At 43.7% G+C, this 17,111-nt stretch overlaps 1 protein-coding gene across 1 annotated transcript in view; it reads right to left on the reverse strand.

The window, feature by feature from the left end:
• PPEF2 (protein phosphatase with EF-hand domain 2) overlaps positions 1–891 on the reverse strand; it is a 32,285-nt gene extending 31,394 nt beyond the window's left edge. The window contains exon 1 of the mRNA XM_050790840.1: positions 837–891. Within this exon, the coding sequence (XP_050646797.1) occupies positions 837–891 (55 nt within the window). The remainder of the gene's footprint in view (positions 1–836) is intronic.
• Between the last annotated feature and the right edge of the window lie 16,220 nt (positions 892–17,111).

The following is a 17,111-nucleotide window of genomic DNA, read 5'->3' on the forward strand; positions in this document are numbered from 1 at the left end:
AATTTTTGTTTAGGTCGGGCATGGTGGTTCACACCTGTAATCCCAGCACTTTGGGAGGCCGAGGCAGGTGGACCACCTGAGGTCAGGTGTTCAAGATCAGCCTGGTCAATATGGTGAAACCCCGTCTCTATTAAAAACAAAACACAAAAATTAGCCAGGCATGGTGGCGAGCGCCTGTAATCCCAGCTACTCAGGAGGCTGAGGCAGGAGAATTGCTTGAACCCAGGAGGTGGAGGTTGCAGTGAGTAGAGATGGTGCCACTGCACTCCAGCCTGGGCAACAGAGAAAGACTCCGTCTCAAATTTATTTATTTATTTATTTATTTTAGAGATGGTATCTTGCTCTGTCGCCCAGGCTGCTTTCAAACTCCTGGGCCCAAGTGAGATTCTCTCATCTCAGCCTCCTAAAGGGCTGGAATTACAGGTGTGACCCACAACTCCTGGCCTATTGTTTTAAAAAAATTGTTAGATTAGCCACTAGAGGGAGCTCATGCTTCCTTCTTCCCACCTCATGACCTTTGGACATCCTCTACCTTCTGCTTGGAATGTGTTTCATCCCCTCTTTGCCCAACCTTATTTCATTCATTTGTACTTGGGTAGTTTGGGATCAACCCCAATGGACTACACTAACTCCCTGAGCAAATTTTAATTCTGTCAAATATACTTCAATTGGACATTTTGGTGGGCATGTCACAAGAAGGAGAAGCTGACCTCTAAGAGTTAGCCTGAGGAGAAATGTAAGGGTTTTCTGCTTCTACCCTGAGAACCCCCAACCCTCTCCATGCAATATGGGCTTTGCGGTACCCACAGCTGGTTTGGAAAGTGGGAAACACTTACTTCTCTCTGCATTCTGGAAAGCAGAATGATGTCGGGTGGAGGTGCCGCTTCCCATAGTTGAAGCGCAGTGCTCCTGCAGGACGCAGCAGATCCAGAGGACAGTGAGCTGTTTGCTGACAAAAAGAAGAGAGAATCTGTAATAGGAGATTCAGGCAGAGTATTAAATCGGGTGGGCCAAATTGTCTATGAATCATGTGAGATCATCCTCCCCACCTCTCCAGTCTCAGTGCATAAGACGTTCCTCCCCTGAGAGTTCCCTCCATTTGTCATTCCCTAGGTCTCCCGTTTTCACCCTTTCCACTGCCTTTTCTTTTCAGTCTAGAAACATACTGAAATCTCTTATTCTGCATTCTCAAAGCAATTCATCTGCCACCTCCTCCTCCCTTGACCTCCTATATTCCTCTGTCACCCAACCTCTCTTCTCTTCTCATCCAGATTTATCTCAAGCGTAGACTACAGATTTTCTCTTTACTTCCCCTCAAAATCACCCTTTTCATCCTCACTGTTGATCAAAGCCTTTCCTGATGTCTCTAATGCCTTCATCTTTTCAGTCGTTACCTTGCCGGAACAGCAAGGCCATTTGTCTCCATAGGCCACACCTTTCTTTCTTTCTTTTTTTTTTTTTTTTTTTTTTTTGAGATGGAGTCTCTCTCTGTCGCCCAGGCTGGAGTGGCGCGATCTTGGCTCACTGCGAGCTCTGCCTCCCGGGTTCATGCCATTCTCCCCTCTTCAGCCTCCTGGCCAATTTCGTTTTTGTATTTTTAGTACAGACGGGGTTTCACTGTGTTAGCCAGGATGGTCTCAATTTCTTGACCTCGTGATCGGCTCGCCTCGCCTCGGCCTCCCAAAGTGCTGGGATTACAGGTGTGAGCCGCCGCGACTGGCCAGGCCACACCTTTATTTCAATTCTACACCTTGAGCTTCTGTGATACCAAACTCTTGTGTTTGTTCCCATCTTTCTGACTTCTTATTCTCTCTGCTTCTTGAGCTCACTTTCCTCTGTCTGTGCCTTAAATGTTGATTTTTATTTGCATTCTAGTCTCAAATATCTGTTGATCTCACTTGGTATATGCTCCCTGGCTGGTTTAATTAACTCTCACATTTTCAGCTATCACTTCCTACCTCTTAGATCTCTGTCTCCATGCCAGATGATCCCTCAACTTCAGCCCCACATACTCAGCTCCCTGAACTTTCACTGGGGTGTCTCAGACTCCAAACAGAACCCATTTTCCAGGCCAGTTGCAGTGGCTCATGTCTGTAATCCCAGCACTTTGGGAGGCCAAGGTGGGCTGATCACTTGAGACCAGCCTGGCCAACATGGTGAAACCTCATCTTCACTAAAAATACAAAAAAATTGGCCGGGCGCTGTGGCTCAAGCCTGTAATCCGAGCACTTTGGGAGGCCGAGACGGGCGGATCACAAGGTCAGGAGATCGAGACCATCCTGGCTAACACGGCGAAACCCCGTCTCTACTAAAAACACAAAAAATTAGCCGGGCGAGGTGGCGGCGCCTGTGGTCCCAGCTACTCGGGAGGCTGAGGCAGGAGAATGGCGGGAACCCGGGAGGCGGAGCTTGCAGTGAGCTGAGATCCGGCCACTGCACTCCAGCCTGGGTGACAGAGCGAGACTCCGTCTCAAAAAAAAAAAAAAAAAAAAAAAAAAAAATTAGCCAGATGTGGTGGTGCACACTTGTAATCCCAGCTACTTGGAAGGCCGAGGCAGGAGAATGGCTTGAACCTGGGAGGCAGAGGTTGCAGTGAGCCACGATATGGAACCACTGCACTCCAGCCTAGGCAATAGAGCAAGACTCTGCCTAAAACAACAACAACAAAAAACACACGTCTTCCCCAAAAGCCTCATCTCTCTTCTCCCCTTTCTTCAAACTCTGTACTTTAACTACTATGACCTCTGTGTTTTTGCTCTTACCTGGAATATTCTTTTTATCCCACTTCTCTTAAGCTGGCTAACTTTATTCATTCCTAAAGGCTCACTTTAAGCATCACCTTCCTTAAAGAAGCCAGCTTGACATGCCCCTCCTCTGAGCTCCTGAATATCCTGTTCACATTTCCATCACTGCAATACCATATTACAGTCTTTAATCTCGTATCTCTGTACTATTAGACTGTGAGTTCCTTCAGAGAAAGACTGCAAGCAAATTCATCATTTTAACCCCAGGATTTAGCACAGTGCCTGACATATAGTAGGGATTCCATAAATATTAACTGAATAAACTTTATGCCTTATTTATTTTTTACTGACATGTTATAATTGTACATATTTATGGGATACAATGTGATATTCTGATACATGTATACATTGTGTGATCAAAGCATGGTAATTGGCATATCCATCACCTTAAACATTTATCATTTCTTTGTTATGAGGACATTCAAAATTCTCTCTTCTAACTATTTGAAATATACAATGCATTATTGTTAGCTATAGTCACCCTACTGTGCAATGGAGTGCCAGAACTTATTCCTTCTATCTAACTGTAACATTGTACCTGTTAACCAACTTTTCCCATCTCCTGCTTCCTTCTATTTTCCCCAGTCTCTAGTAGCTACTATTCTATGCTCAACTTTCATGATCTCTTTTTAGCTCCCACATATGAGTGAGATCATGCAGTATTTGTCTTTCTGTGCCTGGCTTATTTCACTCAACATAATGTCCTCCAGGTTCACCCATATTGTCACACAGAACAGGATTTCATCCTTTTTGTGGCTGGATAGTATTCCATTGTGCATATATACTACATTTTCTTCATCCATTCATCCACTGATGGGAATATAGGTTGATCCTATGTCTTGGCTATTGTGAACAATGTTACAATAAACATGAGCATGCAGCTGTCTCTTCAAAATACTGATTTCACTTCCTTTGGATATACATCCAAAGCGTAGTGGGATCATTATGCTATATTTCTTTTTATACAACAAAGACGACACTTTCTCTAGTTCTTCTTCAGGAGGTAATGTGAGATGTACTGACTTAACATCAAGAGTGAATTCCACTTCTTTTATTCTTTTCTCTACCTCATTTCTACCCCATTCTCCTCCCCTATTTTTGAAGGTTGTGGTATTGGGGATTATCAAAGAGTTGTTGTCTTTTTCTTTGCAAATCAAAATTAAAGTCTCACCTTGCTTATGTTGGCTAGTTTATTTTGAATAAATAACCAGAGGAAAAAAGGCTGTGATCTCTTTTTGTGTGCCAAATGGTTCCCAGTTCTATGAGATGTCATGAAACCAGAATCTGAGTTTGGGTAAAGTGAGAAGCCATCATGTCCAAACCAACAAAACTGCTCCTAAGTATTTGCACAGTTTTAGAACTAGAAGGGACTTCAGCAATGATTCTGCTTGTTAATGACTCACAAGTTGCTTTGATACATTGGTAACTTGCCTGCATAGCCAAGTTGTGTATTTAAGAGTGTTTGATGTGGGTGAGAATTTTTGTTCACCTTCTCACTCAATTTTGGACACTTAAACTCTCAGAGACTCAGGTTTCTCATCTATATATCTTCAAGGATCATAAATAATATATTTAAAGTACTTAGTATACAGTAAAACCTCAATATATATTGATGGACTGAATCTGGTATCATATTTATCTTTAAATATCAACAATCAAAAACATGTTCTTGGAGGCAGTAAAAGGCATACTATTTCAATGCTACATGAATCAGTGGGATGGATAGTGATTATTGCTGGGTCAAAGATTCTTGTTAAATAAATCCTCTTTTGCCCTTAGGCAACTTTTTTCTCATGAATTTATAAATTCAAAAATGGTGGCAGAATAAGATGACCTACAAAGAATTTATTGGAGATAGAAGTATAGCATTGCTCTAGAGTAAGGAAGTTGATATCTATCATGGACCAATAAACTCTTTAGAACGACCACAAGAGATGAAATAAATGAAATCTCCCATCAGGTAGTTGTAACTAACTCTTGGTGACCTTTTGTCACCAAGGACAAAAAGGATATGTTTTCCTATGTCATGTGGAAGGGGGAAAGGGGTACCTAGTTACCATTATAACAACAAAGGCACATGTGATCCCTGCCTTGGGGCTCCATGGTCTCATCTGTTTCTCTGTTATTTATGGATAATGGTAACTTCATTACAGGGTTGTTTGGAGCGTAAAGTGAGGTTATATATGAGGAGTACTTTTCAAATGTTTGTCATCGTCATGAAAAACATAGATAAGGAACTTTCTTAAATGACATCCTCAGAAATCTCTTAAAGTCCTTCTCCTCCTCAAATAAAAAGCACCTTAAGTAATTATCAGTAAAGAATCGAAAAAATACATCACGATGCTTTAAAAACAATGGAATTGTATTCCACCATGACAAAGAACAAGGCAAGTCGATATGCAATCATGAGAAAACAGCCCCAAGATACATTGTTACATGAAGAAAAGCAAATTCCATAAGAGCATGTCTAGTGTGATACCATCTGTATAAAAAAAGTCAGTAAGTATATAAAAATAAAAGACTATACACCAAGGTATTAACAGTAATTACCTCTGAAGAATGAGGTTGGGTGAGAGATTTCCATTTTTAGCTTATATACATCTATTACAGCTTTTATAATTAAAAATCAATAAATATTTTTCTAAAATTTTTACACATAAGAAAAATTAGAAAGTGGCTCTGACTAGGTATCACATATGACTGCTTAAGAGAAGAAGATGGAGTCATCTACAGACAAACAGAGAACATTCTAGAAATCAATAAGAAAAATGGCCAGGCGCAGTGTCTCACACCTGAAATTCCAGCACTTTGGGCGGCTGAGGCAGGTGGATCACCTGAGCTCAGGAGTTCGAGACCAGCCTAGCTAAGATGGTGAAACCTTGTCTCTACTAAAAATACAAAAATTAGCTGGGCATGGTGGCACGTGCCTATAATTCTAGCTACATTATTCGGGAGGCTGAGGCAGGAGAATCTCTTGAACTGTAGTGAGCCAAGATTTCGCCACTGCACGCCAGCCTGGGTGACAGAGTGAGACTCTGTCTCAAGAAAAAAAAAAAAGAGAGAGAAATGAATAGAAAGGGGAAGTAGAATAATTCTCAAGGGAAAAAAACTAAAAACGTGAAAACGTCATAAAGTCAGCCATGGAAAATGAGCTTGAGGGAGCCTGAGATTGTTGAATTAGCACCTTTGGTAATCACCAGCTGTCTTCTCCCCCTGGTGATTTCCCAAGCTGAGCCATCTCTCCAGGTGATTAGCATATCCACCCAAAGTGGGTGAGGCCCCTTCTCCTTCTAGAATTTGACTTAGCATCATCAATGCCTTACATTATCATGAAAAACAAAAATTAGCTGGGCGTGGTGGTGTGGCATGCCTGGGGTCCCAGCTTCTCAGGAGGCTGAAGTGAGAAGACTGCTTGAGCCCAAGAATTTGAGGCTGTAGTGTGCTATGATCACACTTAGGAATAGCCACTGCACTCCAGTCTGGGCAACATAGTGAGACTCTGTCTCTTAGGAAAAAAAAAAAGTGTTAATCTGTCCACCAAGTGAGCCCAAGAAATCCAGGGCAGAATGGTCACCCAGCACTTGAAGATCTCATCACACAGATAGCAAAGACCCCATCTGGATGAGTTGATAGATAACAGAGGAGCTGTCTTTGACCTTTGTCACCAAAACAACTCTGTATTTATTTCCTAGGTAAAAACATAAATTTGTCGCCCTCCTGGCCTCACTCATTTCTACTTTAGGCTAGATAGAAAGTTCTTACCTTCTTTGCTGGGTTTTTTATTTACCATGAGACACAACAAGGGCGTGATCTTTAACATGCGGGCGTGATCCCCATCCTGTCTTCAGAGTTGGCTGAGGGATCCCAGGCTGATCTGATTTCTTTTAGACCTACAGAGCCAATAAAGAAGGTGCAGCCCTAGTCTGGCATGTTTTCTCCCTGAAAAGCAATGGTGACATTCACAGCCCTGGCGAAGCATTCACAGTGACAGGGAAGAAAATTCAGGCTTCCTGCCTCGAAGCAGTAGGCACCCCCCGATGTCAGTCAGATCAGGTCTCCAAGGAGGATTTGAAGGGGGCGATTACATAGTCGGGTGGTTTCTCTAACCGTACCCACGTCAGTCCTAAATCTTCTTATTCTCCTGGATTAGAAGACTATGTTTCCTAGGCCACGTCTGAGAAGCCTGAGCTCCTTAGCCCCAAAATAGCAGAGTGCTGACAAGACACAGGGGCCTAGGGACTCTTGAGTCCAGGGGGAGTCCTCAGCAGAAGCCACATAGGAGGCTTTCTTTGTTGTGGCTGGCTTTTCTATTTGCAAAGCCTGCTTGAACTATCCTGCCCTTTCTATGGACACTTTCCTTAGGATATAACCTAAACTATGGTTAGTCACTATTCTTGGACAACTTACTTTTTCAGTTAATCTAAGATGCTTGTGTGTGTGTTCTGGTAGGTATTAAATGCACCATGGAAATTCTCAAAGAAAGTGATACTCTGTTTACTTGTCTATATCTAGTAGGTCACGTTTGTTAATTATTATTGTTATTATTTGAGACAGTCTTACTCTGTCGCCAGACTGCAGTGCAGTGGCACAATCTCAGCTCACTGTAACCTCTGCCTCCTGGGTTCAGGCAATTCTCATGCCTCAGCGTCCCGAGTAGCTGGGATTACAGGCACCCCCGCTGCCATGCCCGGCTAATCTTTGTATTTTTAGTAGAGACAGGGTTTCTCCATGTTGGCCAGGCTGATTTCGAACTCCTGGCCTCAAGTGATCCGCCCGCCTTGGCCTCCCAAAGTGCTGAGATTACAGGCGTGAGCCTCCACACCCTGCCTAAATTTGTTAGTTCTGTTAACTCAAATCCTCTTTATCTTTATTTATTCTTCCTGATCTGACCATCTTTGAAAGAGTTATTTTGAAGATTTCTATAACAAGTACAGATTTAGTAAATTATCCTTGTATTTGTCTTTGCATTATACGTTTTGAAGCTATATAATTAGATATTAAATTTAAACCATGTAAAATTGCCACTCTGCCTTTTAAAATTCTTTTTGCATTAGATTCTCTTTTGTCTGATATTAACATTTTCACATTAGCTTATTTATTTATTTATTTATTTTGAGATGGAGTCTCTGTTGCCCAGGTTGGAGTGCAGTGGCGCAATCTTGGCTCACTGCAAGCTCTGCCTCCCAGGTTCACACCGTTCTCCTGCCTCAGCCTCCCGAGTAGCTGGGACTACAAGCGCCTGCCACCACACCCGGCTATTTTTTTGTATTTTTAGTAGAGATGGGGTTTCACCGTGTTAGCTGGGATGGTCTCCATCTCCTGACCTCATGATCTGCCCGCCTTGGCCTCCCAAAGTGCTGAGATTTCAGGCGTGAGCCACCACGCCCGGCCTAGCTTAGTTTTTGCTAGTGGTTGACTGCTAACATTCTTTCTCCAAGTTGACTAAAAGACTGATAAAATCCTGTATTACTGAGAGTATGAGAAAAAGGACCCTCTCCATATACGATTTCTGGGATCATTAAAATGTTTCACTTTTTGGAAATTAAATTTTAATTTCAATTTATTAAATTACATATTTAAAATATGTAAACCCTTTAATCTAGAAATTATACTTCTAGGCCGGGCGCGGTGGCTCAAGCCTGTAATCCCAGCACTTTGGGAGGCCGAGGCGGGTGGATCACGAGGTCAGAAGATCGAGACTATCCTGGCTAACATGGTGAAACCCCGTCTCTACTAAAAATACAAAAAACTAGCCGGGCGTGGTGGCGGGCGCCTGTAGTCTCAGCTACTTGGGAGGCTGAGGCGGGAGAATGGCGTGAACCCGGGAGGTGGAGCTTGCAGTGAGCCGAGATCACGCCACTGCACTCCAGCCTGGGAGACACAGCCAGACTCCGTCTCAAAAAAAAAAAAAAAAAAAAAAAAAGAAATTATACTTCTAAGTATCTTACAGAATTGTACACCCATGCAAAAATCTATATAAGGATTTTTATTACTATATAATTTGTGATCAGGAAAAGTTGGAAAATAACCTAAGAGATTTTTTTATGTGGTATTACCCACATTTTCTAGTTTCCATATTGATGCTTTGACATTTTCGGGCCTTGTTGACCAGGGAGGGACTACCCCTCCCAGGATTAGCTGATCCCTAGAGATGCAAACTAACCAATCGAGAGCCCTACCGCCAAATCCCTTCTTTTCTAGACTTTTATACTCAAGGCCACGATCTCTCTACCCTAATCACCCTGACGTCATATATCAGACAACTCAGGGCAGTCTACAGTCAAGAGTCAGCTGACACTATTCCAACTAGCTAGTCCTCCACCTGCTTAGCCGCCTTACCCTGCCTCATCCTTTCCTTCCCTTGAAAACCACAGTTCCCCTGTCCTCTGCCTGTGACCAACCTCGGTGTTCTCTCCCGCGGCTGTGCAGTGTGACCCCTCCTCTTGGGAACGAGGACTAATAAGCTATCTTTTAAATGGCAATTGTTCCCTGATCTGTTGGCCTAATCATACCTGAATAAAAATAGAATCTACATTTTAAAACATTTATGCATTTTTAAATGTCTTAATGAGTACAGACAGCAGTTATCACTGAGGGTACTCATGGGGAGAGTGCCATCTACAAGTGGGGAAGAGAGGCAGAGGATCACATTATGTACTGTTTGGTTTATTTTTATACTAGAAATCTGTTACTTGTGTACTTTTTTTTTTTTCTGAGACAGAGTTTCACTCTTGTTGCCCAGGCTGGAGTGCAGTGGCGCGATCTCGACTCACTGCAACCTCCGCCTCCCGGGTTCAAGCAATTCTCCTGCCTCAGCCTCCCGAGTAGCTGGGATGACAGGCATGTGCCACTACACTTAGCTAATTTTGTATTTTTAGTAGAGACGGGGTTTCTCCATATTGGTCAAGCTGGTCTCAAACTCCCGACCTCAGGTGACCCACCCGCCTCAGTCTCCCAAAATGCTGAGATTACAGGCGTGAGCCACCATGGCCGGGCACTTGTGTACTTTTTAAAAACAGAAGATTTTGAAAATCAACTCTCTCCATCTTCCATGCAAGTTCTGTAGGCCCAGCCATTTTAAGTAAAAAAATATATATATATATTTTGAGAAAGGGTCTCACCTGCCCAGGTTGGTATGCAGTGGCACAATCACACCTCACTGCCGCCTTCACTTTCCTGGACTAAGGCAATCCTCTTGCCTCAGCCTCCCAAGTAGCTGGGATCACAGGCGTGTGCCACCACACCCGGCTAATTTTTGTACTTTTTTTTAGAGATGGGGTTTTGCTATGTTGTCTAGGCTGGTCTTGAGCTCATGCAATCCACCCGTCTCGGCCTGCCAAAGTGCTGGGATTACAGGTGTGAGCTGCTATGCCCTGTCAAAAATTTAAAATTTTTTAAAATTTTTTGAATTAATTAATTAATTTTAGGGCAGGTGTGGTGGCTCATGCTTGTAATGTCAGCACTTGAAAGGGTGGATCACTTGAGGTCAGGAGTTCAAGACCAACCAGACCAACATGGCAAAACCCTGTCTGTACAAAAAATACAAAACATTAGCAGGGCATGGCTGTGTGTGCCTGTAGTCCCAGCTACTAGGCAGGTGGAGTTTGCAGTGAGCTGAGATCACACAACTGCACTCTGGCCTGGGCAATTGAGTGAGACAGTGTCTCAAAATAAATAAATAAATAAATAAATAAATAAATAAATAAATACATTTTAACTTTTTTTTTTTTTTTTTTTTTGAGACAGAGTCTCGCTCTGTCGCCCAGGCTGGAGTGCAGTGGCCGGATCTCAGCTCACTGCAAGCTCCGCCTCCCGGGTTTACGCCATTCTCCTGCCTCAGCCTCCCGAGTAGCTGGGACTACAGGCGCCCGCCACCTCGCCCGGCTAGTTTTTTGTGTTTTTAGTAGAGACGGGGTTTCACCATGTTAGCCAGGATGGTCTCGATCTCCTGACCTTGTGATCCGCCCGTCTCGGCCTCCCAAAGTGCTGGGATTACAGGCTTGAGCCACCGCGCCCGGCCTCATTTTAACTTTTTAATTTAAAAAGTTTTATTGCTTCTTGTTTTTAAAATTTATTTTATTGTGGTAAGAACACAACATGAAATCTACCCTTTTAATAGATTATTTTTCTTCTTTTTTTGAGATCTCACTCTGTCACCCAGGGTAGAATGCAGCGGCATGACCACAGTTCATTGCAGCCTCGACCTCCCAGGCTCAAGTGATCCTCCCACCTCTGCCTCTTAAGTAGTTGGGACTACAGGCACACATCACCACTCCCAGCTAATATTTTCATTTTTTGTAGAGGCAGAGGTCTCACTATATTGCCCAAGCTGGTCTCAAACTCATAGACCCAATCAATCTTCCTGATATGAACAGGAGACAGGGAAATACTGGGAAGTTGCCTGCCAAAAGCCCCACCCTCAAGCCTGGAAACCCGAGGCCCCAAATGGGAACAGGCATTCCTGTTTTCGTGCCCAAACATTGCCTCTTGGCCCACCACACCCCACATCCTGTACCCATATAAACCTCAAACCCCTGGGTCCATGAGGAGATGAGCAGAAGAGCCAAAGAACAGAAGAATGACACAGCAAAGAAGGAGCATCTGAACATCTAGAGGAGTCTGGCTGGGGACAGTTGGAGAGGAGTTCTGCCACAGGACTGCTGAACTCCAAGGGAAGATCATCTTTCCACTCCATCGCCCTTCCAGCTCCCCATCCATTCCGCTGAAAGCCACCTCCACTACTCAATAAAACCCCCACATTCACCACTCTTCAAGTCTGTGTGTAACCTGATTCTTCCTGGGTGCTGGACAAGGGCCTGGATACCAAGGAGGCACTGAGCTGGTTAACACTTAAGCCATCTGCAGATGGCAGAGTTAAAAGAGCACTGTAGCACGCCCACTGGGGCTTCAGGAGTCAAAGCACCACCCCTAGAAGCTGCCATGGGGCCAGAGCCCAAAAGTGCTCGCTCTGGTTCCTGCACCTGCCTGTCTGTATGCTCCCCCTCCTATAAGGGGTTTGAGCTTGTGGCAGCTGAACAGAGAGCAACACCCCTGTTGCATGTCCTGCAAGGGGAGCCAGGGAACTCTCCTGTTTCGCTCCCATCTCAGCCTCCTAAAGTGCTGTGATTACAAGCATAAACCACCATGCCTGGCCTCTTAACAGATTTTTAAGTGTACAGTAGGCACAATGTACAGATCTCTAGAAGTCATTCACCTTGTATAAATGAAACTACACCAGCTGAATGGCAGGTTCCTATTTCCCCAGCCCCTTAGCCTTCGACAACCACTATCTACTCCCTGCTTCTGAGTTTGACTATTTTAGATACCTCATATAAATGGAATTATTCCAGTAAGCACTGTGATTGGCTAATTTCATTTAAGATAATGTCCTCCGGGTTGTCATATTGCAGTGAAGAAAACCAAAATATGTCACCCCAAAATATGCCTTTTTGAAATAAGAATGATTTTGAGCTAGGCTGGGTGTGGTGGCTCATGCCTCTAATCCCAGTACTTTGGGAGGCAGAGGCAGGCGGATCACAAGGTCAGGAGATCGAGACCATCCTGACTAACACAGCGGAACCCCATCTCTACTAAAAATACAAAATATTAGTCGGGTGTGGTGGCGGCTGCCTATGGCCCCAGTTACTCAGGAGGCTGAGACAGGAGAATGGCATGAACCCAGGAGGCAGAGCTTGCAGTGAGCCGAGATCACGCCACTACACTCCAGGGCAACAGAGCGAGACTCCATCTCAAAAAAAAAAAAAAAAAGAATTATTTTGAGCTAAAGGCAATTAAAAAGCAGCAAACAAGCTGGGCATGGCGGCTCACTCCTGTAATCCCAGCACTTTGGGAAGCTGAGGTGGGCAGATCACCTGAGGTCAAGAGTTCAAAACGAGCCTGGCCAGTATGGTGAAGCCCCATCTCTACTAAATATACAAAAATTAGCCAGGCATGGTGGCGGGCACCTGTAATCCCAGCTACTTGGGAGGCTGAGGCAGGAGAATCGCTTGAACCCATGAGGTGGAGCTTGAAGTGAGCAGAGGTCATGCCATTGCACTCCAGCCTGGGCAACAAGAGTGAGACTCTGCCTCAAGAAAAGAAAGAAAGAAAAAAAAAAGCAGCAAACAGTATGCAGTGGCTAACACCTATAATCCTAGCGCTTTGGGAGGCCAAGGCAGGTGGATTGCTTGAGCTCAGGAGTTCGAGAACATCCTGGCCAACATGGCAAAATCCCGTCTCTACTAAAAGAACAAAAAATAAAAATAAAAATTAGCCAGGCCTGGTGGCATGTGCTTATAATCCCAGCTACTCAGGAGGCTGAGGCACAAGACTTGCTTGAACCTGGGAGGCAGAGGCTGTGCTGAGTGGAGATCATGCCACTGCACTCCAGCCTGAGCAACAGAACGAGATTCTGTAGAACCCAGCTACTTGGGAGGCTGAGGTGGGAGGATCGCTTGAGCACAGGAGTTTGAGGCTGCAGTGAGCTGTGATCACTCCACTGCACTCCAGCCTGAGCAATAGAGTGAGACCTTGGCTTTAAAAAAATAAAAAAGAAGATAGTCTTGCTTCTCTTCCTCTATCAGGAAGGACAAAGGCTAATCCCCAGAGACAAGTCTAGATCCTTATCAGCCTGGGCATGGCACCAGAGAAATCTACATACCAAACTGTACAAACTAGCCTTTATCTACTGTTAAAGTCAAATAAAATATAGAGACAAATTTAACATTTTTGGGGGGAAGCAAGAATTGCAATTCTAGGTCATAAACAGAGACAGGGCGATCTTCCATATGTTCAAAGAACAAAGAGAAGGTTGGAAGTTTTATAAAAAGGAGAAATGTTACATATTATTTTGAAAGAATGTTCATCAGCACTAGTAAAGTTTTGGGGAGGGTGCAAACTCTGAACAGTGAGTGGCTGCAGTGGGTAAAATTAATCTTACAGTCTCAGCAGCTGTTTCAGTCGCTACCAGATAAAACTGGTTTCGGGTTTTAACAGGCAGTTTCAGCAGTCAAGCTTGCCAAGAATTACATTCTTGGAGCAACGTTTTGTGCCCTGTGTGCTGCTTCTTCCTTTCCTCTAAATGCCCTTTTATAATTAAAAAAATTTTTTTTAGAGACAAGATCTCCCGTCGCCCAGGCTGGAGTGCAGTGGTGCAATCATAGCTTACTTCAGTCTCAACTTCCTGGGCTCCAGCAATTGTCTCGAGTAGCTGGGACTACAAGTATGAACCACCACACCAGCTAATCTTTTTGTTTGTTTTTTGTAGAGACGAGAGTCTCCTTACATTGCCCAAGCTGGTGGTAAGCTCCTAGTCTCAAGCAATGCTCCTGCCTCAGCCTCCTGAAGCACTGAGCTACTGCACCTGGCCTCGACATTTTTAGTTGGGCATAATAAGAATGACCCAATTAATGTAATTAACTTACTTTTCTTTTCTTTTCTTTTTTTATTTGAGACAGAGTTTCACTCTTGTTGCCCAGGCTGGAGTGCAATGGTACGACTTTGGTTCACTGCAACCTCCAACTCCCAGGTTCAAGTGATTCTGCTGCCTCAGCCTCCCACGTAGCTGGGATTACAGGCGCCCACCACCATGCCCAGCTAATTTTTTTGTATTTTTAGAAGAGACAGGTTTCACCATGTTGGCCAGGCTGGTCTCAAACTCCTGACCTCAGGTGATCTGCTCACTTCAGCTCCACAAAGTCCTGGGATTACAGGTGTGAGCCACCACACCCAGCCAATGAACTTTCATGCTATCTTTTGTTACTACATATTTTCCTTCTCACCATTTCCTGCCCCCTAGAGACTCAAGGTCCTTTTCCTTTTTCTTGTCACTTCTCTAAAAATGTATAGTTCCTTTGCTAAGATGCTATATAAAAACAAGTTCAAAACAAACCTTTGAGTTACCCATTTCCTGGGTACTCCATATTGCATATTCTGTACACATGTTAATCAACTTCTATTTGTTTTTTCAACTGTTAATCTTTTTTGCTGTTATGTTAATCTGTCTTTTGTCAGTCTAATTTACATGGCCCCGGCTGAGAACATAAGATGGGTAGAGGAATTGATTTTTCCTCCCCCACAGCAAGACCATCTTCTTTTTTACTTTTTAGAGTCAAGTTCTCACTCCATTGCTCAAGCTGGAGTGCCATGGCATAATCATAGCTCACTGCAGCCTTAAACTCCTGGGCTCAAGTGATCCCCCCACCTCAGCCTCCCAAGTAGCTGGGACTACAGGTTCACAGCCCCATGCCCAGCGAATTTTAAACAAATTTTGTTTTAGAAACGAGGTCTTGCTATGTTGGCCAGGCTAGTCTCAAACTCCTGGGCTTACGCACTCCTCAGCCTCCTGAGTAACTGGGATTACAGATGTGAGCAACTATGCCTATCTGCCTTCTTTTTAAAGGATGAATAATATTCCATTGTGTGTACATACCATATTTTCTTTATCCATTCATGCCTAGATGGACATTTAGATGTTTGATAAGAATGTTACTTTCCTCCTGGTATTGGAAGGACATCTTCCAAACGGAGATTTTATCTCTTGTTTTCAGGAAGAAAATGGGGAGGGTCAGAGTGAATTTCTTGTCCCTGCTGGGTTTTGTAAGTGCCTTTCGCTCAAAATAGTCCTCATACTAAAGGGGCATATTTGGGGTGGTGTGTTCTGAGCTCCTTTGGCATACTTGAAGTTCAGGAGAAAAGACACAAGAGAATGTAGGAGAGCAATTCTGAGATAGCTGAATATTTTCCAAAATTGAATAAAAGACATAAATTCGAAATTTGGGGAGCACAACAAATCCCAAGCAGGCTTAAACAAAATTCAATATCTGGACACACTGTAGTTAAACCACATGACACTGTTATCACTGTCACACACGTCCGTGTGAAGAGACCACCAAACAGGCTTTGTGTGAGCAATAAAGTTTTTTAATCACCTGGGTGGAGGCGGGCTGAGTCCGAAAAAGGAGTCAGCAAAGTGTGGTGGGATTATCATTAGTTCTTATAGGTTTGGGATAGGCAGTGGAGTTAGGAGCAATTTTTTGTGGGCAGGGGGTGGATCTTACAAAGTACATTCTCAAGGGTGGGGAGGATATTATGAAGTAACTTCTCAAGGGTGAGGAGGGAATATCGTACAAAGTACATTATCACAAGGGCAGAGAGGGTGTATTGTCACAAAGTCAATTGATCCATTAGGGTGGGGCAGGAACAAATCACAATGGTGGAATGTCATCAGTGAAGGCAGGAACTGGCTATTTTCACTTCTTTTGTGGATCTTCAGTTGCTTCAGGCCATCTGGATGTATACGTGCAGGTCACGGGGAATATGATGGCTTAGCTTGGGTTCAGAGACCTGAAAATCACCTGATGGGTTCTTGCTCACTGCACAGGCAAAACCAATTCACTGAGATCATAGTACTGCAGTAGAGAAAGAGTTCAATTAACAGTCCTAGCAGGAGCATGAGTGTTATTACTCAAATCAGTCTCTCCAAGAACTCAGAGGCCAGGGTTTTAATGGATAATTTGGTGAGTTGGGGTCTAAGGAAGGGGGTTGCTGACTGGGGACAAAATTACAGGGGCATGGAAAACAATCTTTATGCACTGAGTATGCCCTTTGGGTGAGGGCCACAGGATTAGTTGACTCATGGTCACAGGTCCTGGTGGGGTCAAGTGGTTACCAGAATGCAAAAGTCTGAAAAACATCTCAAAAGACCAGTCTTAGGTTCTACAGTAGTGATGTTCTCTATAGGAACAATTGGGGAAGTCACGAATCTTGTGACCTCTAGCCACATGATTCCTGAGCAGTAAGGGATTATAGAAACTATGCCTACATTTAGCAGAATTCGGGTTCCTCCCATAATCCTAATCTCATAGCCTTCCATTAGTTTTACAAAGGTGGCTTTTCCATTAGTTTTACAAAGGGCAGAGGTTAGTCTGAGGGAGGGGCTATTATCATCCTTTCTTTAAAGTTAAAACTATAAACTAAATTCTTCCCACAATTAGCTTGGTCTGTGCCCAGGAATGAGCAAGGGCAGCCAGCTTATGAGGCTAGAAGCAAGATGGAGTCAGCCATGCTAGACTTCTCTCACTGTCATCCTCTTCGCAAAGGCGGTTTCAACAAAAAGACAAATATCTGAAAAGCAACCAGAGTGTTGGATTACTTAAATCATTTTCCTGAGGAACAGCCGTTGATGCTTTGGCTTTGCCTGGCTAAAATTAGGGTATTCCCCAAATTTCCAAAGATCACAGTATATTTTCAAGAAAACAAGAATGGAATAAGACTAGTAAGTAGAAATTTACCCTGGCCAACATAGTG

The sequence above is a fragment of the Macaca thibetana genome, chromosome 5, assembly GCF_024542745.1.
Source record: "Macaca thibetana thibetana isolate TM-01 chromosome 5, ASM2454274v1, whole genome shotgun sequence".
Taxonomy (NCBI): Eukaryota; Metazoa; Chordata; class Mammalia; order Primates; family Cercopithecidae; genus Macaca; species Macaca thibetana.